Source organism: Nerophis ophidion, linkage group LG26, assembly GCF_033978795.1.
Source record: "Nerophis ophidion isolate RoL-2023_Sa linkage group LG26, RoL_Noph_v1.0, whole genome shotgun sequence".
Classification (NCBI taxonomy): Eukaryota; Metazoa; Chordata; class Actinopteri; order Syngnathiformes; family Syngnathidae; genus Nerophis; species Nerophis ophidion.
In genome coordinates, this window is record NC_084636.1 from 27,241,871 (window position 1) to 27,268,012 (window position 26,142).

Consider the following 26,142-nt stretch of genomic DNA (forward strand, 5'->3'; position numbering starts at 1 on the left):
GTGTGTGATGCATGCTTAATTGTGTCTGCATGTTTTTTCATGTTTTTTTTTTTTTTTGAATGACATTATAGGCTTTGAGTTAAATGGGAACTGTACTTTTTCGGGAATTTTGCCTATCATTTACAATTCCGAAGTAAGACAAGCACACGTATGTTTTTCTTTTTTTTATGCATTCTAACTCGTAAATAAATGCTAGCAAAAGTCAGCTAACAGTGGAGGCAATGGGATTGGCTCAATTCCGCCTATAAAGCGCTCCAAAAAAAAAAACATCCAAAAACCTCCATTTTATATTCACGATGTAAGTACCGTATTTTTCGGACTATCAATCAATCAATCAATCAATGTTTACTTATATAGCCCTAAATCACTAGTGTCTCAAAGGGCTGCACAAACCACCACGACATCCTCGGTAGGCCCATATAAGGGCAAGGAAAACTCACACCCAGTGGGACATCGGTGACAATAATGACCCAGTGGGACGTCGGTGACAATGATGACTATGAGAACCTTAGAGAGGAGGAAAGCAATGGATGTCGAGCGGGTCTAACATGATACTGTGAAAGTTCAATCCATAATGGATCCAACACAGTCGCGAGAGTCCAGTCCAAAGCGGATCCAACACAGTAGCGAGAGTCCCGTTCACAGCGGAGCCAGCAGGAAACCATCCCAAGCGTAGGCGGATCAGCAGCGCAGAGATGTCCCCAGCCGATACACAGGCAAGCAGTACATGGCCACCGGATCGGACCGGACCCCCTCCACAAGGGAGAGTGGGACATAGAAGAAAAAGAAAAGAAACGGCAGATCAACTGGTCTAAAAAGGGAGTCTATTTAAAGGCTAGAGTATACAAATGAGTTTTAAGGTGAGACTTAAATGCTTCTACTGAGTTGGCATCTCGAACTGTTACCGGGAGGGCATTCCAGAGTACTGGAGCCCGAACGGAAAACGCTCTATAGCCCGCAGACTTTTTTTGGGCTTTGGGAATCACTAATAAGCCGGAGTCCTTTGAACGCAGATTTCTTGCCGGGACATATGGTACAATACAATCGGCAAGATAGGCTGGAGCTAGACCGTGTAGTATTTTATACGTAAGTAGTAAAACCTTAAAGTCACATCTTAAGTGCACAGGAAGCCAGTGCAGGTGAGCCAGTACAGGCGTAATGTGATCAAACTTTCTTGTTCTTGTCAAAAGTCTAGCAGCCGCATTTTGTCTATATACTATAAGTCGCAGTTTTTTTTATAGTTTGGCCTGCGGTGCGACATATACTCCGGAGCGACTTATGTGTGAAATTATTAACACATTACTGTAAATTATCAATTAATATTATTTCTCTCTGCGATGAGGTGGTGACTTGTCCAGGGTGTACTCCGCCTTCCGCCTGATTGTAGCTGAGATAGGCGCCGGCGACCCCCGCAACCCCAAAAAGTAATAAGCGGTAGAAAATGGATGGATGGATTATTTCTCTCATTCGCGGAAGAGACCAAGAAAATGTCAGCAATCATCACTCACACGTCAACCAATAAGAATTCGGAGGGGGAGTGTCATGGCAGAAGTGCATTGTGGGTCATGGAAAGCTAACTGCTATATGCCAGTGGTCCCTAACCACCGGTCCGCAGAAGAATTTTTTTAATATATATATATATATTTTTTTTTGTATTTATTTATTTATTTATTTTTTTATCAAATCAACATAAAAATACAAAAGATACACTTACAATTAGTGCAGCAACCCCAAAAAAACTCCCTTTTTCCTGACCAAAACCTCCCTTTTTCATGACAAAGGGAAAAAAAAAGAAACATCCTCCGCTCAGATCCCACATCAGGACAAGAAAAACCTCAATCCAATAGGCACAATGAGAAACCTCAGAGGGGACCGCAGGTGTGGGGGCGACTGCTGCAATGGATGTTCCAGAACAATTTTTTGGGTGCCTGAATAGGGATGAGCTTGTTAAGGTCTTAGTCAAGGTGGGGTGACCCCAGGATGCAGAGACGGGAGACAAGGTGGATTTACAAAATGAAAAAATTTAATTAGACAAAAGGGATAACTAAAGGCGATGGGGCAGAAGCGCACACCGTGTAACCTGGACAAAATAGGTTCCTCAGTGGTCGGCAGGAGAAAAGGCCAGGGCACACTGAGCAGGGCAAGAGTCCAACAAAAGAATCCCCTTTACTTCAGGGGGGGTAGGAAACAAACAGAAGAGGTTAGGGAATTCAGAACGAAGTAGCGACAACGTACCAGGTCTGGTGAGGTGAAGCAGGCTCATGCACAAGAGAGGTTCAAGATACATTAACCGGCAAGGCCAAGCTGTCAGTGACGAGCCTAAATACTGGCGGGCTAATTGCGAGCAGGTGTGCCTCATAGTCCGCCCTTCGACGAGGACAAATCACTGAATACACAGGCGCAGACAAAGGAGAAGGCAGGATAAAGGCAGGTAGGTCTTGTCATTGCAACAAGTACAACGAAATAGAGATAACACACAACAGAACTACAAGTTTTAGAAGCTGAGTGATAAGCAGGAAATGACAGTATTGCTAAATGCTAGATAAGAAATACAAACTAGGAATATAATAAAACAATCACTTACTGTACAATGTCTGCTTTCACTAGAATGCTGACAGATGGGATGTTTATATCTTCCCGTTTGGATGAAGAATGAATCAAAATCCCCACGCAGGTGAAGAAAACAAAGGTGCGTGCAAACAAGCATCTTTTCGTGTCTTTCTCGCCATCTCGGGGTCTAAGTTGAATGCCAACTTCCCGTTTTTTAGCCACGACCTTCTACTATCCAGCTAAGAGGTATTATTTATTATCTAGGATTAGAGATGTCTGATAACATCGGACTGCTGATATTATCGGCCGATAAATGCTTTAAAATGTAATATTGGAAATTATCGGTATTGGTTTCAAAAAGTAAAATTTATGACTTCTTAAAACGCCGTTTTACGCAGTGGTACACGGACGTAGGGAGAAGTACAGAGTCCTAATAAACCTTAGAGTCCTTGGGCAAGACACTTCACCCTTGCTCCTGATGGGCCCTGGTGACCGCCTTGCATGGCAGCTCTCATCGTCAGTGTATGAATGTGTGTGTGAATGGGTGAATGTGGAAATACTGTCAAAGCGCTTTGGGCTCCTTAAAAAGGGGTAGAAAAGCGCTATACAATTACAACCCATTTACCATTTAGAGGCACTGCCTTTGCATGCAGGCCCAATCACAAAATATCTACGGCTTTTCACACACACACAAGTGAATGCAAGCATACTTGGTCAACAGCTATACAGGTCACACTAAGGGTGGCCGTACAAACAACTTTAAAACTGTTACAAATATGCGCCACACTGTGAACCCACACCAAACAAGATTGACAGACACATTTCAGGAGAACATCCGCACCGTAACACAACATAAACACAACAGAACAAATACCCAGAACCCCTTGCAGCAGTAACTCTTCCGGGACGCTACAATATACACCACCCTGCTCCGCCCCCCAGCCCCGCCCACCTCAATGGAAACATTATTATGCCTAACAAAATTAGGCATAATAATGTGTTACAGTCCACGACTGTTGGACAATATCAGAATATTATCGGACATCTCTTCCTAGAATACATTTTCACCAACTCAGAGACAATGCAGCAGCTCACCATGTCAGTATGTCAATAGCTGCATAAGCCAGTTACCGCTCTGTGATCATAGTGCTGCTAGAAGTAGTTCTTCGGTGTTAGCCCTTATATTGTAATAGCAATATCGCTTATACTTGGTAAATATGCAGGTAAATGGAGTATTGTTGTTGGTTTTTAGATGTCTTTTTTAGAGGTCTTTATGGTCGCTATGGAGTACTCCACTTAGCTGCATTGGCAGCCACCTTGTTCTTGCCGTACATTACGAATTACAATGCATAAATAAAAGAAAAACATGTTTTTGTCTTACATAGGGATTGTGAATGGTTGACAACATTAAAGTGAAAAACCATTACCCCACACTGTTTAATGCAGGGGTGCCCACACTTTTTCTGCAGGCGAGCTACTTTTCAATTAACCAACTCGAGGGGATCTACCTCATTTATATATATCATTTATATTTATTTATTTATGAAAGAGACATTTTTGTAAACAAGTTAAATGTGTTTAATGTTAATACAAGCATGTGTAACACATATAGATGTCTTTCTTTCATGAAGACAAGAACATAAGTTGGTGTATTACCTGATTCTGATTACTTGCATTGATTGGAATCAGACAGTAATGATGATAATGCCCACATTTTCAAATGGAGGAGAAAAAAAGTTGTCCTTTCTGTACAATACCACATGAAAGTGGTTGGTTTTTGGCATCTAATTCATCCAGCTTCCATACACTTTACAAGAAAAACATTGGCGGCAAATTCCGTAGCTTGCTTGATTGACATTCACGGCACCCGAGGGTCTTGTGAGATGACGCTGGCTGCTGCAAGTTCATTATTATGAAAAAATGACAGAGAGGAAGGCGAGAAACACTCATTATTTCAACAGACTATCGCGCCGTCCCTTCCGTCAAAACTCTAAAGGCCGACTGCACATTTCCTATCTTCACAATAAAAGCCCTGCTTCATGCTGCCTGCGCTAACAAAATAAGAGTCTCGGAAAGCTGGCGTGCACAAGTGATGTGCACGCCAGTTTTCTGAGGGATCGCTTGTGCACGCCAGTTTTCCGAGACTCTGTATTTAGTTAGCGCAGGCAGCATGAAGCAGGGCTTTTATTGTGAAGATAGGAAATGTGCAGTCGGCCTTTAGAGTTTTGACGGAAGGTACGGCGCGAGAGTCTGTTGAAATAAAAAGTGTTTCTCGCCTTCCTCTTGGTCATATTTTAATAATAATGATCTTGCAGCAGCCAGCGTCATCTCACAAGACCCTCCGATACCGTGAATGTCATTTAAGTGACGTCTTGGTGAAGATTAATGATCACTAATTTTTAGGTCTATTTTTTTTAAAAGCCTGGCTGGAGATCGACTGACACACCGACTTAATGGGCACCCCTGGTTTAATGCATCTAATATCATAGGCCTTTTAAAGATACACTATGTAATAATGGTACCCTGAAGTGCAGTTCCCCTCTAAAGGGGAACATTATCACCAGACATATGTAAGCGTCAATATATACCTTGATGTTACAGAAAAAAGACCATATATTTTTTTAACCGATTTCCGAACTCTAAATGGGTGAATTTTGGCGAATTAAACCCCTTTCTGTTTATCGGTCTTGTAGCGATGACGTCAGAACGTGACGTCACCGAGGTAATACAGCCGCCATTTTCATTTTCACATTACAAACACCGGGTCTCAGCTCTGTTATTTTCCGTTTTTTCGACTATTTTTTGGAACCTTGGAGACATCATGCCTCGTGTGTCTGTTGTCGGAGGGTGTAACAACACTAACAGGGAGGGATTCAAGTTGCACCACTGGCCCGAAGATGCGAAAGTGGCAAGAAATCTGCCGCCAGACCCCCATTGAATGTGTCGGAGTGTCTGCACATTTTACCGGCGGTGCTACGACGGACATGGCACAGAGATGTATGGATAACCTGCAGATGCATTTGCAACAATAAAGTCAACAAAATCACAAAGGTCAGTTTCGTTGATGTTGTTGACTTATGTGCTAATCAAACATATTTGGTCGCGGCATGACTGCCAGCTAATCGATGCTAACATGCTACGCTAATCAATGCTAACATACTATTTACACTAGCTGCATGTACATTTGAAACTAGATACCCACATTTAATGCCAAACAAACACTTACCAATCGACAGATTTAAGTTGCTCCAGTGTCACAAGTTGCGAAAGTCCTGATCGTTTGGTCCGCACATTTTACCGGCGATGCTAAGGCAGCCATGCTATGGGCCACTTCATTAGGTACACCCATGCTATGGCCGAATAGCGTCAATAGCTATTCGCTCAATAGCTTCAGTTTCTTCTTCAATTTCTTCTTCAATCTGCCTCCATACTCCGACCATCCGTTTCAATACATGCGTAATCTGCTGAATCGCTTAAACCACTGAAATCCGAGTCTGAATCCGAGCTAATGTCGCTATATCTTGCTGTGGTAGCCGCCATTGTTTGTTTGTATTGGCAGCACTGTATGACGTCACAGGGAAATGGACAGTCGCATCGCAAAAAGCAAAAATCAAGCACTTTAAAGCTTTTTTTAGGGATATTCCGGGAGATGTAACATTTTGAAAAAAACTTCGAAAAATAAAAGAAGCCACTGGAAATTGATTTGTATTGTTTTTAACCCTTTTGAAATTGTGATAATGTTCCCCTTCAAGGATTTACTCAGTCAGGTCTGTTTTCCTCATGCACGCCTTGCCTGTATGCACACATGCTTACGGGCCTCGCCCTCAGCCCAGCTTTGGCCCAGTCCCTCTCCGTCTCTGTGAGTACACAGTGTGACTTTCCACCACCAACATGACATGACTCAGCCTTCCTGCTGCTTCTGAGGATATGTGAGACCTAATGAAGATGGCAAGCACAAACACATTTAAGAGAAATCCAAGTCTTTCCTGGTTTCCAAACACCCGAGTTTATTTGGCCTTTTCCAAGCAGCACTCGGGGCCGCTCCTGTCATGATGGACTTGGGCTCGAGTCCTTCTTCCTCCCTTGGTCCCTGCCGGGCTGCAGCCTGTTTATTATCGTGCAAAGTGGCAGATGTCAATCATTACTTGCTAGGCATTTTAATGTATTTGTGTTTCAGTCATTGTGTTGTATTTTCATTTTCAATATTGTCATTAATAACAATCACATTACTGTACTGTGCTGTCATTCTATGACTAAGTGCTATAGTGTGCATGGAGTCATGCTGTGCCCTGGCCCACCTCCTCCTGAGAGGAAATGTGCACACTAATCAAACATGCAGACGCCGTCAGATTTGTGAAGGTCCTTCTTAGTCTTCTTATGTTTTTTTACGGTCAACTGCAGCCTCATTATTCTGCTCCCTAGTGTGTTTTTGTTAGCTCCCCACCCCTTCCTTTTTATAATCAACATATGGACAACACGTGTGTCCCAAGGCCTCACCAACACACAACACAGTTTTTGTTGGAATAGGTTTGTACATCAGTGACCTCTGACCTCACTAATGTGCCCCAAAAATTGTACAAAGCCTCCCACATTCTAAATGTTGTTTAATTTTCCCCACACAAACACACAATATATATATATATATATATATATATATGTATATATATATAAGGTGGGGCAAAAAAGTATTTAGTCAGCCACCGATTGTGCAAGTTCTCCCACTTAAAATGATGACAGAGGTCTGTAATTTTCATCATAGGTACACTTCAACTGTGAGAGACAGAATGTGGAAAAAAAAAATCCAGGAATTCACATTGTAGGAATTTTAAAGAATTTATTTGTAAATTATGGTGGAAAATAAGTACTTGGTCAACCATTCAAAGCTCTCACCGATGGAAGGAGGTTTTGGCTAAAAATCTCACGATACATGGCCCCATTTATTCTTTTTAACACAATTTTCTCACCGAAGCCTGCTGGTTGACAAGTGGTCGGGATCCATGTTCGCTTGACCGCTCTGATCCATAGTAAAGCTTCACCTCCGGAAATTTTAAACGAGGAATCACCGTGTGTTTGTGTGGCTAAAGGCTAAAGCTTCCCAACTCCATCTTTCTACTTTGACTTCTCCATTATTAATTGAACAAATTGCAAAAGATTCAGCAACACAGATGTCCAGAATACTGTGTAATTGCACGATGAAATGAGACGACTTGTAGTCGTAAGTGTTGCTCCGCTAATATCTCCTGACAGTCCGTGACGTCAGGCGCACGCGTCATCATTCCGCGACGTTTTCAACAAGAAACTCCGCAGGAAATTTAAAATTGCAATTTAGTAAACTAAACTGGCCATATTGGCATGTGTTGCAATGTTAATATTTCATCATTGATATATAAACTATCAGACTGCGTGGTCGGTAGTAGTGGGTTTCAGTAGGCCTTTAACATCGCTGTATGTATACTTTTAACCCAGCAGATTTGGTCACATTTTCAGTAGACCCATAATAAATTCATAATAGAACCAAACTTCATGAATTTTTTTTGTGACCAACAAGTATGTGCTCCAATCACTCTATCACCAAAAAAAAATACAAGTTGTAGAAGTTATTTGAAACTCAAGACAGCCATGACATTATGTTCTTTACAAGTGTATGTAAACTTTTGACCAAGACTGTATATCTTTTTTTTTTTTACATGTGTTTTAAAAAATTAGTTTAGACTGAAATCCATGCACCAATAGTTTTTTTAGTGCATGCAAACATACCAAGTGTGTGTAATGTCAATGCTTAGGGACGGCGTGGCCGTGCGCAACCCGAGGGTCCCTGGTTCAATTCCCACCTAGTACCAACCTCGTCACGTCCGTTGTGTCCTGAGCATGACACTTCACCCTTGCTCCTGATGGGTGCTGGTTGGCACCTTGCATGGCAGCTCCCTCCATCAGTGTGTGAATGTGTGTGTGAATGGGTAAATGTGGAAGTAGTGTCAAAGCGCTTTGAGTACCTTGAAGGTAGAAAAGCGCTATACAAGTACAACCCATTTATCATTTATTTAATGGGCGGTAACATTGGTGCAGACCGACAGCAAGGTGGGGTACGCCGGGGCCGACTCCGAAATGGCGGCGAGGAAGCGTGGCCGGCGGACCAGCAGCGAGGTGCGGTGTGGACGGATCGGCGCCGAAATGAACGACAGGTGCATGGATCGCCCAGCTGGGCACAATTATGGAATCCCGTCTCGCAGTGCGACGGAGAACGAGAGCGAAAGCCAGACGACACCGTGAATGGCAGAGTGAGCAGGGGGAGGTGGAGCTGAAAAGCGACCCGACCGACGAAGAAGATTTATTGCAAAAATAAAACAAAGTCACAATCTGCTCGCTGTCTTGTCCATCTTTGGTGGTCAGTGGAACCCGGACACAGAGAGTTTGTCACAGTTGGCTTTATGGTGGGATGTAGGAGTCTTGTGTACGAGGGCCCATAATTTGATGCTCCGGCCTCTGCTTCGATCCAAACAACGCTGCAGTCTAAAGACCACCTTGTATTTGCGGCGTTGCAGGGCAGCGAGTGACCACAATATGGACAACACCACGTCCATGTTGAGAGAGTGGCTGAAGAACGCTCAGCGTCTCTACCATTACGTGGAGTGGCGGCCCATGGAGGAGCCCAAGTCAGTCCCTTTGGTTCGAAGTCCATGAATCCATCAGTTCATGAACGAGTGACGCTGAGATTGGTCTCTGTCAAGGTCCTACACGGACGAGTGGGGTCCGAAGCACTGGCCTCCGTCCAGGTTTAATCATGTGATGAAGCTGAGACAGGCGGCGCTGAAGACTGCCCGGGAACGATGGGCCGACTTCATACTGGTAATAATCAGTCAGTCGTATGCATGAACGTTACATTTCAAAACAAAAGGTTGTGTTTGTAGTTTGTAGACAGCGACAACCTGCTGACCAATCCTCGTGTGCTCAACCTTCTCATCGCTGAGAACCTGACCCTGGTGGCCCCCATGATGGAGTCCCGCTCCCTGTACTCCAACTTCTGGTGTGGCATGACCCCCCAGGTACGTCACTCAGCATCCCATGGAAAGTGCTCCTTTTCTTTTTAGGACCCCTTGCCAAAAACATGCCGTCTTTTAAGGGTTACTACAAGCGAACTCCAGACTACCAGCCAATCAGGGAGTGGAAGCGTCAGGGCTGCTTCCCGGTTCCCATGGTGCACAGCACCGTCCTACTGGACCTGCGTCGCCAGGCCAGCAGGGATCTGACCTTCTACCCTCCTCACCCGGACTACAGCTGGTCCTTTGATGACATCATGGTGTTTGCATTCTCGGCCCGTCAAGCGGGTCAGTTTGAAGCTAACGGCAAACTAGCAGATTTGGAGCAAGGCTGCAAACGCATTTAAGCGTCAGGCTCTGGTCAACAGGGAGCTGCTTTTATTTGCTCACTTATTGTATGCTCGGCAAGAGTCGGGACTTTATACGATGAAAGAAAGCAGAAGCATGTGCACATGGTGTGTGGTTGCTTATCGGAACGCATGCCAGTTCACAGACTTGACAAGAATGTGTTGCTTGGGGTACAGGGGGAAGAGGCTCACAGGTTAAAAAAAAAACCCTGCTGGTTGCTGGATGAATAGCTTAGGGCCGCCACACCATTATGCAGAAGTCTCCCAGAAGGTGAAAGGCATTAAAACAACGTTGAGAAGCTGTTGAATTAGGTCCTAACGTTGCGCAACTCAAACATAACGTTGAAACAACAAGCTTTTTGACGACGTTTAATCAATGTTGGGTTCTCACATAGATTTGACCATTAAAATGTGGTCATTTTCCAACCAACAACGTTGATCCAACATTAGATACCTGCTTGCTTCTGGAATTACTGCAAAAATTGCTTAGGGCCGCCACGCCATTATGCAGAAGTGTCCCAGAAGGCAAAATGCATTAAAACAACGTTGAGAACCTGTTGAATTAGGTCCTGATGTTGAGCAACTCAAACATAAATTTGAAACAACATGCTTTTTGACGACGTTTAATCAATGTTGGGTTCTCAGGTTGATTTGACCATTGAATGTTGGTCATTTTCAACCAATATTTTACAACACAAATACAACGTTGAAAAAACATGTTTTTTTATGTTTATTCAATGTCATGTCAAATTATTGCTATCTGTTTCAAAAAGTAAATATTATGACTTTTTAAAACAACGCTGTACAGAGCGCCAATAAAACTTAAAGGCACTGCCTTTACGTGCCGGCCCAATCACGTAATATCTAAGTATTTTCACACACACAAGTGAATGCAAGGCATACTTGGTCAACAGCCATACAGGTCACACTGAGTGTGGCCGTATAAAAAACTTTAAAACCGCTGCAAATATGCGCCACTCTGTGAACCCACACCAAGCAAGAATGACAAACACATATGGAGAGAATATCCGCACCGTAACACAACATAAACACAACAGAACAAATACCCAGAATCCCTTGCAGCACTAACTCTTCCGGGACACTACAATATACACCCCCCCCCCCCCCCCCCCCCCCAACCTGCCCACTTCAACTTCGTCACGCTCTCTCAGGGAGAGCATGTCCCAAATTCCAAGCTGCTGTTTTGAGGCATGTTAAAAAAAATAATGCACTTTGTGACTTCAATAATAAATATGGCAGTGCCATGTTGGCATTTTTTTCCATAACTTGAGTTGATTTATTTTGGGAAACCTTGTTACATTGTTTAATGCATCCAGCAGGGGGCATCACAACAAAATTAGCCATAATAATGTGTTAATTTCACAACTGTATATATCGGTATTGGTTGATATTTGAATCTGTAATTAAGAGTTGGACAATATCGGAATATCGGATATCGGCAAAAAAAAGCCTTTATCGGACATCTCTAGTAATGTGTAATGTGTCCTGCAGGTGTGCAGATGTTTGTGTGCAACAGAGAGCACTATGGCTTCCTTCCTGTCCCCCTTAAGGCAGAGCAGAATGTGGAGGATGAACACGAGAGCTTCACACACACCATCACGGAGGCCTTGAGTGAGCACACACACACACACACACAAGCACACCCTTACAGAGATGTACGTATACAGATGCTCTCCAGAAATCTGTCACGCCACGCTTTGCCTCGTTGGTTCCCCTTGACCTCCACTGGCGTGTCTGATTGCATCCTGTCAGTCCTCCAAACCTTCCATCTTTCTGTCCTTTCTCTTACTTCTCTATTTCCCCTCTTTCTTCATGTTAAATGATCTTGTTTGAACTCTTCCTGCCCACAGTTGACCACAATGTTGACCCTTCTGAGCACCTGTACTTGCCGCCATCGCCACAGGACACCATCGGTTTGAATAATGTGAGTTATCTTAGATCAGTGGTTTTCTGTTTTCACTTAGTTTTTACTTAAGAAAAAGCTCTACCCTCATAATGACCAACATTAAAATACAGTAGCGTAGTAGGTCTAAATATTCATTTAAAACAAAACAAAGTTTTTATTTAACAAGTATTTTTAATATCTTCGGCCACTGTAACGTTACACATAGTTTGAACAGTAACACTGTGTTTGAATATGGTAAAATAAAACACTGTACCGTATTTCCAGGACTATAAAGCTCACTTAAAAACTCGACTGTGCACATTTATAACCCGGTGCGCCTAATGTACGGTATAATTCTGGTTTTGCTTACCGACCTCGAAGCAATTTTATTTGGTACTTGGTGTAATGATAAGTGTGACCAGTAGATGGCAGTCAAACATAAGAGATACGTGTCAACTGCAGTATGATGGCAATATGACTCAAGAAAACAACACTAACATGTTATATGTTCCAGTGAAAATATAAGACATTACACATGGCGCACAAAAATCTATCAAAATATTTTAGTATGACTTTGGTAAGCTATGAAGCCGCAAAGCTTGATGGATTGTCGGCGCATTAAACATACGAGTATTATTATGGTGTGTGTATAAGGTAAGACATATTTGACGTTTTTGTTTTGCAATATTATGCAAAAAACAACTTTTCTTACCTTCTGGTACCTGCTGATCTGTATTTGGATCTGCGTTAATCCTAAAAATTGCGCGCATCCGCCTTTTGTGGTCCGTGTCGACACCATCGTCGATAAGTTTTTTCCTTTTTCTCTATCTTCTTGTTTTGGGACATTCATCCTCCGCTGTTGCCATTTCTAATATAAAGTAGTGTAAAGTTCTTACTTATATATGTCAGTAAACTTCCCATGCAAGCGCTAAAACATACCGGTGTAGTGAGTTTAGATTATTCACCCAAGGAACTTTAGTTATCGGAGAGTTCCGGTCAGACGGTTTTTAACGGGACACATTTTCGGCCTTGTTGTTCATTTCCGGATGAGGAGATGCTGCTCCGTTATTGATTGAAATAAAGTCTGCATGTCATTGAAACAGTTAGCTCCTTCTTTTGACACTTCTTCCACTCCCGTCCTTGCACGCTACACGGCTACAACAAAGATGACGGGGAGAAGACGCTGTCGAAGGTGAGCCACGTAAATAAGACCGCCCACAAAGCGCCGCATCCGGAAGCGAAGGTCAGAAAACGGCTTGAAGATGATCTGTAAAACATAACTAATGCAACATTTTGACCAAAGAACCACCCTTACATGATATGTAGACCACAAGGAAGTGTTTTAAATGAAAAAAATAAATCATGATAATATGACTTCTTTAATGCGCCCTATAATCCGGTCACTTTATTTAAGAAAAAAGATAAAAAATAGACCATTCATCGGCAGCACGCCTTATGGTCCGGAAAATACGTCACATTAATCAAGTGATTCTTTGGTGTACCACTAAATGGAGGCCGCGTACCACTTGTGGAACATAGTTTGAAAATCCCTGCCTTAGATTATCGGTGCCTCTCTTAGCTAATGAAAGTCATGCTTCATCCTTGGTCCGCATTGCTGGCAGTAAGTCGAACACATTTCCAGTGAGGGTTGGACTCCGCCAAGGCTGTCCTTTGTCACCGATTCTGTTCATAACTTTTATGGACAGAATTTCTAGGCTCAGTCAAGGCGTTGAGGGGATCCGGTTTGGTGGCCGCGGGATTAGGTCTCTGCTTTTTGCAGACGATGTGGTCCTGTTGGCTTCATCTGACCGGGATCTTCAGCTCTCACTGGATCGGTTCGCAGCCGAGTGTGAAGCGGCCGGAGTGAGAATCAGCACCTCCAAGTCCGAGTCCATGGTTCTCGCCCGGAAAAGGGTGGAATGCCATCTCCGGGTTGGGGAAGAGACCTTGCCCCAAGTGGAGGAGTTCAAGTACCTAGGAGTCTTGTTTACGAGTGGGGGAAGAGTGGATCGTGAGATCGACAGGCGGATCGGTGCGGCGTCTTCAGTAATGCGGACGTTGTACCGATCCGTTGTGGTGAAGAAGGAGCTGAGCCGGAAGGCAAAGCTCTCAATTTACCGGTCGATCTACGTTCCCATCCTCACCTATGGTCATGAGCTGTGGGTCATGACCGAAAGGATAAGATCACGGGTACAAGCGGCCGAAATGAGTTTCCTCCGCCGTGTGGCGGGGCTCTCCCTTAGAGATAGGGTGAGAAGCTCTGCCATCCGGGAGGAGCTCAACGTAAAGCCGCTGCTCCTTCACATCGAGAGGAGCCAGATGAGGTGGTTCGGGCATCTGGTCAGGATGCCACCCGAACGCCTCCATAGGGAGGTGTTTAGGGCACGTCCAACCGGTAGGAGGCCACGGGGAAGACCCAGGACACGTTGGGAAGACTATGTCTCCCGGCTGGCCTGGGAACGCCTCGGGATCCCCCGGGAAGAGTTAGACGAAGTGGCTGGGGAGAGGGAAGTCTGGGTTTCCCTGCTTAGGCTGTTGCCCCCGCGACCCGACCTCGGATAAGCGGAAGAAGATGGATGGATGGATGGATGGATTATTCATCCTCCGCTTGCCTTATTTACCTTCCTGTATTCCCTTTTCTTTCTTTCTTTCCACCTTACAATGTATGGAATTGTTTTTTTTTTCCTAGGTGTTCCTGATAAACCTGAAGCGTCGGCTGGACAGAAGAAGCCGGATGTTGAAAACCATGACCTCACTGGGCCTGCACACCACGCTTATAGACGCAGTGGATGGCAAGTAGGTCGACATCATTAAATCAAACAGTTAAACGGCACGCGTGTATGTAAATGGAAATACTTGAACTGACTCGACAGACGGATGTTTACCATATGTTGTGTATGTGAATGGACTGACAAACGTTTGCATTATGTTTGTATGTGAATTCAAAGATGATGGTATAGCTCGGTTGGTAGAGCGGCCGTGCCAGCAACTTGAGGGTTGCAGGTTCGATCCCCGCTTCCGCCATCCGAGTCACTGCCGTTGTGTCTTTGGGCAAGACACTTTACCCACCTGCTCCCAGTGCCACCCACACTGGTTTAAATGTAAAAAATAGATATTGGGTTTCACTATGTAAAGCGCTTTGAGTCACTAGAGAAAAAGCGCTATATAAATATAATTCACTTCACTTCACTTATATAAGTGGACCGGCAGATGGTTAGATTACAGCAGGGGTGGGCATTACGTCGATCGCGATCGACTGGTCGATCTCGGAGGGTGTGTCAGTCGATCTCAAGCCAGGCATTAAAAAATAGACATAAAAATGAGCAATCATCAATCATACCAAGACTTCACTTTCGTCAGTTGTTTGACATTCTCGGCACCCGAGGATCTTGTGAGATGACGCTGGCTGCTGCGAGCTCATATTTAAGAAAAAAATCACTAACAGGGCGGACGCAGAGAAACACATTTTATTTCTAGAGACTCCGTACCTACTGTCAAAACTCTAAAGACCGACTGCACAGTTCCTGTCTTCACCATAAAAGACCTGTTTCATCCTGCCTGTGCTAACAAAATAAGAGTCTCAGAAAGCTAGCGTGCACAAGCTAGCAAGCTACGGAGTTTGATGCCAATGTATTTCTCCCCCGCCCTCAGCGACCGCTTTCTCACTTGCTTGCCCACCCGCACACTCACTGACGTCACTCACCTGCTGCCAGACATTAAAGGGCCACACACATATGCTACTCTCATAACAAAGTGTTTAAAAACGAGTATGCAAGTTGGACAAATGAGATGCCAAATCCAACCACTTTCATGTGGTATTGGACAGAAAGGAGGACTTTTTTTCCCTCCGTTTGAAAATGCGGACGTTATCAGCACCACTGTCTAATTCCAATCAATGCAAGTCATCAGAATCAGGTAATACACCAACTTATATTCTTGTCTTCATGAAAGAAAGGAATCTATGTGTGTTAAACATGCTTGTATTATCATTAAACACCATTAACTTGTTAACAAAAATGTCTCTTTCATAAATAAATGGGCGGCATAGCTCGGTTGGTAGAGTGGCCTTGCCAGCAACTTGAGGGTTGCAGGTTCGATTCCCGCTTCTGCCATTCTAGTCACTGCCGTTGTGTCCTTGGGCAAGGCACTTTACCCACCTGCTCCCAGTGCAACCCACACTGGTTTAAATGTAACTTAGATATTGGGTTTCACTATGTAAAGCGCTTTGAGTCACTAGAGAAAAGTGCTATATAAACATAATTCACTTCACTAAATATAAATTATAAATAGGAATGAGGTAGATCTCCTCGAGTTGGTCAATTGAAAAGTAGCTCGCCTGCAGAAAAAGTGTGAGCGCCCCAGGATTACGGTATGTGTCTTTAAAGTACCAGGAGAGTGGAAAAACAAGTTAAAAAAAAAAGTACCAATGACTGTCACACAAGCACCAGGTGTGGCAAAATGATTCTCTGCATTTGGCCTATCACCTTTAATCACCCCCTGGGAGGTGAGGAGAGCAGTGAGCAGCAGCAGTGGCCGCACCCAAGAATTATTTTGGGGGATTCAACCCCCAATTCCAACCCTTGATGCTGAGTGCCAAGCAGGGAAGTAATGGGTCCCGTTTTTATAGTCTTTGGTATGACTCTGCCGGGGTTTGAACTCATGACCTATCGATCTCAGGGCGAACACTCTAACCACTAGGCCACTGAGTAGTTACCACTATAATGAAGCTATTATCATATATATCGGATTTAGAACACCAAAATACTTACAAAGTTTGCAAGTAAATAGATATCATCAAAATAGTATCAATCTCACGGAGATTCCGTAGTAAGTTTGAGAGATAATGAACAAGCCAGTCATTTGATCTGTGACGTACAAGTGGGAACCACGGATCCTTTCACAACCAACAACAATGCAAATCATGCACTCCTTGGGAGCCAACAACAACGACTTTGTGAAAAATTATTATCAAAACCTTACATTTTTGAGCCTGAATATACAGAAGGTGAGCTACAAGTTTTAGAAGCTGTGTGATAAACACTAAGCATCGTGTAGCAGTACAGCTATGTGCTACACAAGAAATACAAACTAATGGAATGGTAATGGGTTATATTTGTATAGCGTTTTTCTACCTTTTTTTTTTTAAGGAACTCAAAGCGCTTTGACATTTTTTCCACATTCACTCATTCACACACACATTCACACACTGATGGCGGGAGCTGCCATGCAAGGCGCTAACCAGGACCCATCAGGAGCAAGGGTGGAGTGTCTTGGTCAAGGACACAACGGACCTGACTAGGATGTTAGAAGGTGGGGATTGAACCAGGATACATAACTACATAATAAAAAAATCACTTACTGTACAATATCTGCTCTCACTGGGATGACGACTGATGACTGACTCATATCTTCCTTTTTAATTAAAGACCTACTGAAATGCGATTTTCTTATTTTAACAGGGATAGCTGGTCCATTGTATGTGTCATACTTGATCATTTTGCGACATTGCCATATTTTTGCTGAAAGGATTTAGTAGAGAACATCAACGATAAAGTCCGCAGGTTTTGTGTTGATAAAAAAAAACCTTGCCTGTACCGGAAGTAGCAGTCAATGTGCGCTTGACATCATGGATTGTGGAGCTCCTCTCATCCTCACATTGTTTACAATCATGGCCACCAGCAGCGAGAAAGCAACGATTTCCCCATTAATTTAAGCGAGGATAAAGATTCTTGGATGAGGAAAGTGCGAGTGAAGGACTAGGGAAAAAAAGAGGGCAGTGGGAGTGATTCAGATAGGGAATGTGCTGTGAGAGGCACCATGGCAGCCGTGGGGGAGGCAGGACCACTCGGCCAGGCCCAACCGCAACAAGGGATAGAGCCATACCGCTTTGAACCCGACGCTGACGGTGCCGATCAGGAGGACGCACATCAATGCGGGAGTAGCACACGACATAGATCGCCTTCAGAATACAGATTGGTAAAATGTTTTTTTATTAATATACATAATACACTGTACTTTGTGTGTGTGGTCCAATCCAACCGTGTTCGCTTGACATCTCTGTTCCATAGTAAAGCTTGACTGCCAACTTTCGGGAATGTAAACAATTAAACACCGGCTGTGTTTGTGCTGCTAAAGGCGGCCGCAATACACCGCTTCCCACCTACAGCTTTCTTCTTTTATGTCTCCATTGTTCATTGAACAAATTGCGAAAGATTAACCAACACAGATGTCCATAATACTGTGGAATTATGCGACGAAAAGAGACGACTTATAGCTGTGAACGGTGCTGGAACAAAATGTCCTCTCCGATGCGCGACGTCATGCGCACGTGTCATCATACCGCAACGTTTTAGCATGATATGTCCGCGGGAAATTCAAAATTGCAATTTAGTAAACTAAAACGACCGTATTGGCATGTGTTGCAATGTTAATATTTCATCATTGATATATAAACTATCAGACTGCGTGGTCGGTAGTAGTGGGTTTCAGTAGGCCTTTATCATTATCCACACGAAGGGTTAAAAAGAAAAGTTGCTGTAGACGCATCTTTCTCTCCGTTTCCAGGTATAAGTTGAATGTCACAGATGAACAACTTCTCGGTTTATGGGTTATACTTGTATAGCGCTTTTCTACCTTGAAGATACTCAAAGCGCTTTGACCCTATTACCACATTCACCCATTCACACACACATTCACACACTGATGGCGGGAGCTGCCATGCAAGACCCTAACCACAACCCATCAGGAGCAAGGGTGAAGTGTCTTGCTCAAGGACACAACGGACGTGACGAGGTTGGCAGAAGCTGGGGATCCAACCAGGAACTCTCAGGTTGCTGGCAAGGCCACTCTCCCAACTGCGCCACGCCGTCCCCAAGTATAACCAATACAAGTACAACTATAACCCAAAACTTCTCGGTTTATGGCTAAATTCTCCTATTATCCAGATGAGAGGTTTGATTTATAATCTAGAATTAACTTCCATCAGTTAAACACCGTCCGGCTCATTAAAGCAGCATAAGCTATTTAGCGTTCTGTTATGAATGTGCTGCTAAAAAATACTTTGTCTGTGTTAGCGGTATTTAGACGCTATTTCCACATACTTTGCGGATTGTAAATACAATTGGATATGGTTTAACGGATACACTGAAACACAATTCAGCATACTGTTTTTCTACTCTACCGGTACTTTAAGTGGACATTATTTGTGTGTGCGTGTGTGTGTGTGTGTGGTCAGACAAGCGTTTAGCAAAATTGCAGAGGTGGGTAGTAACGCGCTACATTTACTCCGTTACATTTACTTGAGTAACTTTTGGATAAATTGTACTTCTACGAGTAGTTTTTATGCAACATACTTTTACTTTTACTTGAGTATATTTATAGAGAAGAAACGCTACTTTTACTCCGCTCCATTTATCTACATTCAGCTCGCTACTCGCTACTTTTTTTTATCGATCTATTAATGTTTGTTTTGGTTAATGACAGAGCTTCAAAGTAGAATCTACACATGCCTGCGTTTCACCAATCACATGCAGTCACTGCTGACGTTGGACCAATCAAATAGAGCCAGGTGGTCACATGACCCGACTTAAACAAGTTAAAAAACGTATTCGGTTGTTACCATTTTTTGGTCAATTGTACGGATCATGTACTGTACTGTGCGATCTAATAATAAAAGTTTCAATCAATCAATCAAAAGTGTAAAGGAAAGAAGACACTTTTTATTTCAATTGTACTTCCCGTCATAAACCTAAAGACTGATCGCACAGTTCCTGTCTTCACAATAAAAGTGCCGCTCCATCGCGCCTGCGCTAACAAAATAAGAGTCTCCGAAAGCCAGCGCAAACAAGCTAGCAAGCCACGGAGTTTGCCGCCAATGTATTTCTTGTAAAGTGTCTAAAAACCAATATGGAAGCTGGACAAATAAGATGCCAAAAACCAATGACTTTCATGTGGTATTAGACAGAAAAGAGGAACTTTTTTTCTCCTCCATTTGAAAACGTGAACGTCTGATTCCAATCAATGCAAGTCATCAGAATCAGGTAATACACCAACTTATATTCTTGTCTTCATGAAAGATAGGAATATATGTGTTAAACATGCATGTATATTCATTAAAACACCTTTAACATGTCAACAAAAACGGCAAAATAAATAAATATAAATTATATACTGTATATATAAATGTATATATATATATATATATCTGATATATATATATATATATATATATATATATATATATATGTATATATATATGATATGTGTGTGTATAAATGATTTGTGTGTGTATGTATATATGAGGTAGATCACCTCGACTTGGTCATTTACTAAATAATTGATAAACGTTGAAAAACGTATTCGGGTGTTACCATTTAGTGGTCAATTGTACGGAATATTTACTGTACTGTGCAATCTACTAATACATGTTTTAATCAATCAATCAAATCAATGAATTCCTACTGAGGCTATGGTGCTGTTAAGTTATTGTGGCTCAATGTGCCATTTTTTTCATTTTATTTTAATGTACTATTATTTAATATATAATATTGTTTTAGTTGCTTAAGAGATATTCCTGAATCTGAATTTGTTCATTGCTATTTTTATGTTTTTGTGCATTATTTTTTCCCGTAATCAGGTTACTCATCAGTTACTCAGTACTTGAGTAGTTTTTTCACGACATACTTTTTACTTTTACTCAAGTAAATATTTGGGTGACTACTCCTTACTTTTACTTGAGTAATAAATCTCTAAAGTAACTGTACTCTTACTTGAGTACAATTTCTGGCTACTCTACCCACCTCTGCAAAATTGACAGAATCACATGTTTAAATTATGACTGTACGTGAAGGGGCACCCCGATGTTAACAGTATCTGTGAATTGACGGACCTGTTTTCATGATGTGTATATGTGAATGGACAGACAGACAGACACCATATGGACAGACAGACAGACACCATATGTGTGTATGTGAATTGACAGACTCATTATTGTACTATGTGTTTATATGATGTTTGTGTATGTGAAATTGACGGATGGATTTTTTACATTAGACTTGTGTATGAACAGCCAGATGCTTACATAACAATAGGTGTGTATGTAACTGACAATTGTTTCCATATGTGTACCGTACATAAGTGGTCCCCAACCTTTTTTGCACCACGGACCAGTTTAATGTCGGCATTATTTTCAGGGACCACTTTTCTACCGCTTGTCCCTTTTTGGTGTCACGGTGGGTGCTGGAGCCGATCTCAGCTGCTTGTGCCAGATAAATACGGCCAGAATGAGTGCATGAAAAATACAACTCACTATAACGCTGAATGAGTGTTTCTTTGCAATGAGATGCAGATGGAAATCAGCCTTTGGCTACAATCTGTCACTTTTCTGTCTGATATGTTCGTTAATGTGCATTGTATCATGTCACAAATTTATAACAAATATAACAACTGGCAACTTCCTATCAGGAGATTTATTGTATATATACCAATATATACAATTTATTGGTATATATACCAATATATTGGTATATATACCAATATATTGGTACATATTGGTATATATACCAATATATTGATATACATACCAATATACTGTATACCAATATATTTTGGTATATATTGGTATATATACCAATATATATTGGGTAATTTCATATGGCCCACAAAAGCCTGTAAATAATATGTTTCAATAAAATACCTTATATTTTCTTTCTCTACTTTATTTTCTTACCAATATATTGGTATACATACCAATATATTGTATATATTGGTATATATACCAATATATTGGTATATATACCAATATATTGGTATATATTGGTATATATACCAATATATACCAATATATTGGTATATATACCAATATATTGATATATATACCAATATACTGTATACCAATATATTTTGGTATATATTGGTATATATACCAATATATATTGGGTTATTTTATATGGCCCACAAAAGCCTGTAAATAATATGTTTCAATAAAATACCTTATATTTTCTTTCTCTACTTTATTTTCTTACTATAGGTATTATGGTTCTTTTTCTCGTTTGACAGGGAAAAAAAATAGTGTCCGATATTGCTAGAAATATTATATTATCTAACTTGGATGGTCACAATCCAAATAAATACTTAAATATCTGCTTTAGCTGTAGGGCTATATAAATAAACATTGACTGATTGACTGATGGATTGCTTGACTTATAATTTTGAAATAGATATGACCAATAGATATTACTGTAAAATTTAGGGAGATTTTTTTTTTTACAGCATATTACTGTGAGTTGGGAAAAAAATTACCAACGTTTGTTTTTTTACAGTAAAATTCTGTCGACTGAGCTGTCAGTTATTTGTTGTTGTTTTTTCAAAATCCACCGTTGATGATTTTATGGTACCACATTTTATTATGGTAAACTGGCATCTGAGTTGCCAAAATGAAATCAAACAGCGGTACTGTGTTTTTATTTAAGGTAATAGTCTTGTCTTTATGGTCATGTTCTGTTTAGTTATGTTCTGTTTTGTTTTTGACTCCATTAGTTCCTGTTTTTTCACTCCATTGTTCTGTTTCCGTCCCTACCAATCAGTTCACCTGTCCTCACGACTCACGCACCTGATTCATTTGGATTCATGCACCTGTTAATCACTGCACCTATTTAAGCCTGTAGTTGCCAGGCAGTCAGCCTGGCGACATCACCTTCTACACACCCTTGATACCTGATTGCTCACGTCTTGCCATAGATTCACGCTTTTCACGTCACAGTGAGTGTTTTCGTTTTTGGCTGTTCATAGTTCTGCCATTGTGTGAGTTTTTGTTTTCGGAGCCAAATTTTTGGACCTCCTCTATGAGCGCCTTTCGTTTGTACTTTTTTTCGAGTTAAGATTAAAATCAAGTTTTTACCTTCACGCCATGTCGCTTTGCACCACGGGAAAACAAATCACACCAAAGTCCACGTCATGACAGTAATATGTTTTAAAAGTAATAATAATAAATAAATAAATAAACGCCATATATTTTGCAGTACAATATTTTACTGGCACCACGGATTCAATCCCGGGCTCGAGATCTTTCACCCTGGACAAGTCGCCACCTCATCGCAGGGCCAACACAGATAGACAGACAACATTCACACTCACATTCACACATTAGGGCCAATTTAGTGTTGCCAATCAACCTATCCCAAGGTGCATGTCTTTGGAAGTGGGAGGAAGCTGGAGTACCCGGAGGGAACCCACGCATTCACGGGGAGAACATGCAAACTCCACACAGAAAGATCCAGAGCCTGGATTTGAACCCGGGACTGCAGGAACTTCGTATTGTGAGGCAGACGCACTAACCCCTCTTCCACCGTGAAGCCCCTAGCGTCGGTGCATTCACCGCTAATTCTAATACTTGCCAACCCTCACGATTTTCACAGGAGACTCCCGAATTTCACTCTGTATTTGAGTTTGACACCCCTGGTCTGGTGGGACAGGCCAAAGTTAAGTCGGAGAAAATGCATCCATCCTTACATCCATTTTCTACCGCTTGTCCCTTTTGGGGTCGCTGGCACCTATCTCAGCTGCATTCAGGCGGTAGGTGGGGTACACCCTGGACAAGTCGCCACCTCATCACAGACAGGCAACATTCACACTCACATTCACAAACTAGGGACCATTTAGTGTTGCCAGTCAACCTATCCCCAGGTGCATGTCTTTGGAGGTGGGAGGACGTCGGAGTACCCGCAGGGAACCCACGCATTCACGGGGAGAACATGCAAACTCCACACAGAAAGATCCCGAGCCCGGGATTGAACCCAGGACTGCTCAAGACCTTCGTATTGTGAGGCAGATGCACTAAGCCCTCTTCTACCGTGCTCCCCGGAGAAAATGCAGTCCTTTTATAGATTATTTAATGTTTCTCTCTCGCCCGGAAAAGGGTGGAATGCCATCTCCAGGTTGGGGAGGAGACCCTGCCCCAAGTGGAGGAGTTCAAGTACCTAGGAGTCTTGTTCACGAGTGGGGGAAGAGTGGATCGTGAGATCGACAGGCGGATCGGTGTGGTGTCTTCAGTAATGCGGACGTTGTACCGATCCGTTGTGGTGAAGAAGGAGCTGAGCCGGAAGGCAAAGCTCTCAATTTACCGGTCGATCTACGTTCCCATCCTCACCTATGGTCATGAGTTTTGGGTCATAACCGACAGGATAAGATCACGGGTACAAGCGGCCGAAATGAGTTTCCTCCGCCGTGTGGCGGGGCTCTCCCTTAGAGATAGGGTGAGAAGCTCTGTCATCCGGGAGGGACTCAAAGTATAGCCGCTGCTCCTCCACATCGAGAGGAGCCAGATGAGGTGGTTCGGGCATCTGGTCAGGATGCCACCCGAACGCCTCCCTAGGGAGGTGTTTAGGGCACGTCCAACCGGTAGGAGGCCACGGGGAAGACCCAGGACACGTTGGGAAGACTATGTCTCCCGGCTGGCCTGGGAACGCCTCGGGATCCCCCGGGAAGAGCTAGACGAAGTGGCTGGGGAGAGGGAAGTCTGGGTTTCCCTGTTTAGGCTGTTGCCCCCGCGACCCGACCTCGGATAAGCGGAAGAAGATGGATGGATGGATGGATGGATGGATGTTTCTCTCCGGCCCGGTAGCAAATGCGTCACACACCGGTACCGGTTTCCCAGACCGATAATTGGGGACCACTGCTGTACAGAATGCAAATGGACAGACAAATGCGTAATGGCACAAACAAATGATGTGGATTGAACCATAACAATATTCAGCAATGAAAATGTTGTCTCTTTTCACACTTTCTTATCCAAGCCTCAGGTTAGACTTCTTCTTCACTGCGCTCAGTCTAATCCTGTTGAGAAAGTCCTAATCCCTCTCCTCCCACCTGGCAGCCTTTCATAGCCACAGGCTGGAACTTGCTGTAGCCTTTTGACTTATTATTCTCTCCCTCTCTCAGAGCCCTGAACACGTCCCAGCTGCAGGCCCTAGGAATAGAAATGATGCCGGACTACAAGGACCCATACTCAGGCCGGGTCCTGACCAGAGGCGAGATCGGCTGCTTCCTCAGCCATCACTCCATCTGGAGACAGGTGAATGTATCGGCCCACCTTGAAGCCACAACCTGTCAAAGCATGTTTGGTCGTTCGGAGCATTAAACACGGCTTTTGCGTGTCTTGTCAAGATGAGGCAAAAACTGGGTGGTGTTTTGTTATTTTGGGTTGCACAGGTGGTGGAGCGTGGCCTACAGAAAGTTCTTGTTTTAGAGGACGACGTGAGGTTTGAACCTCGGTTCAAGCGACGGCTACAGGCGATCATGGACGACGTAGACAAAGCCCAGCTGGACTGGGACCTCATGTAAGAACTTCTTTGGCTCGGTTTTGTCGCGTTTCAGCCTGGTGTGTTGTTTGCGTTTCCAAGGTTGCAGAGGACAGAAGGTAGCTTGCATGTAAGAATGAAATATTTAATCCAATAACAATGCAAAAAAAAAAACACAAGGACTCATGCCGCTGGGAAGCGCATTTTAAAAAGCCTATCATGGCATGAGGCAAAAAAAAAAACTGCAAACCGTAGCGTGAAGCTAACAGTCAAAGCCTCAAAGTATCATAAAGTGAATCATCTCAACAGTGGCAAGATGATTGGGATTGGCAGCAGGTGTGTCCGAATCACCAAACAGAAGTCGGTGTGTAATTGTCAGCGCTCCTAGCAATAGGAAAGTAAACCATGTAAGACTATGAGTGCTGGCAAAGAGGTCATGACAAGTTTTACACACATCACAATTATGGCTGCTCTCTGTGAATATACACTGTATGAATAAATATAAACGTATGATAGACTTGTTACACAATTTGCATCAGCAACATATTAAATGATGTGGTGGGCCACTTTAAATAATGCGGCAGGCGACATTAAATCTTGTGGCGGGCCGCAAAAATGATGTGTAAGGCGACTGGGGCCATTCTGAATGATGTGGCCGACCACATAAAGCAGGGTTCCCAGAGTTTAAAAAAAAAAATATATATATATATATATATAAAAAAAAAAAAAAAATATATATATATATATATATATATATATAGATGCTGTTGTAATATGTGAACCGTATTTCCTTGGATTGCCGCAGGGCATATAGTATGCGCCTGTCTTGAATTACTGCCGGGTCAAACTCGCTTCCCAAAATAATTAGCGCATGCTTAGTATTACCGCCTGGTCAAACTCGTGACGTCACGAGTGACACTTCCCCTGTCATCATTTTCAAAATGGAGGAGGCTGATTTCAATACCGGTAATTTGAAATCGCATAAAGGGAAGAAGATTAAGAGCTAT

General features: G+C 42.8%; 1 protein-coding gene across 1 annotated transcript in view; it reads left to right on the top strand.

The window, feature by feature from the left end:
• Positions 1 to 26,142, top strand: part of colgalt2b (collagen beta(1-O)galactosyltransferase 2b) — a 93,551-nt gene that overhangs the window by 56,006 nt on the left and 11,403 nt on the right. Inside the window, exons 2-10 of the mRNA XM_061888011.1 lie at positions 9,093 to 9,203; positions 9,279 to 9,396; positions 9,459 to 9,593; positions 9,671 to 9,875; positions 11,447 to 11,566; positions 11,806 to 11,879; positions 14,530 to 14,636; positions 24,777 to 24,909; positions 25,047 to 25,174. Coding sequence (XP_061743995.1) covers positions 9,093 to 9,203; positions 9,279 to 9,396; positions 9,459 to 9,593; positions 9,671 to 9,875; positions 11,447 to 11,566; positions 11,806 to 11,879; positions 14,530 to 14,636; positions 24,777 to 24,909; positions 25,047 to 25,174 — 1,131 coding nt within the window. The remainder of the gene's footprint in view (positions 1 to 9,092; positions 9,204 to 9,278; positions 9,397 to 9,458; positions 9,594 to 9,670; positions 9,876 to 11,446; positions 11,567 to 11,805; positions 11,880 to 14,529; positions 14,637 to 24,776; positions 24,910 to 25,046; positions 25,175 to 26,142) is intronic.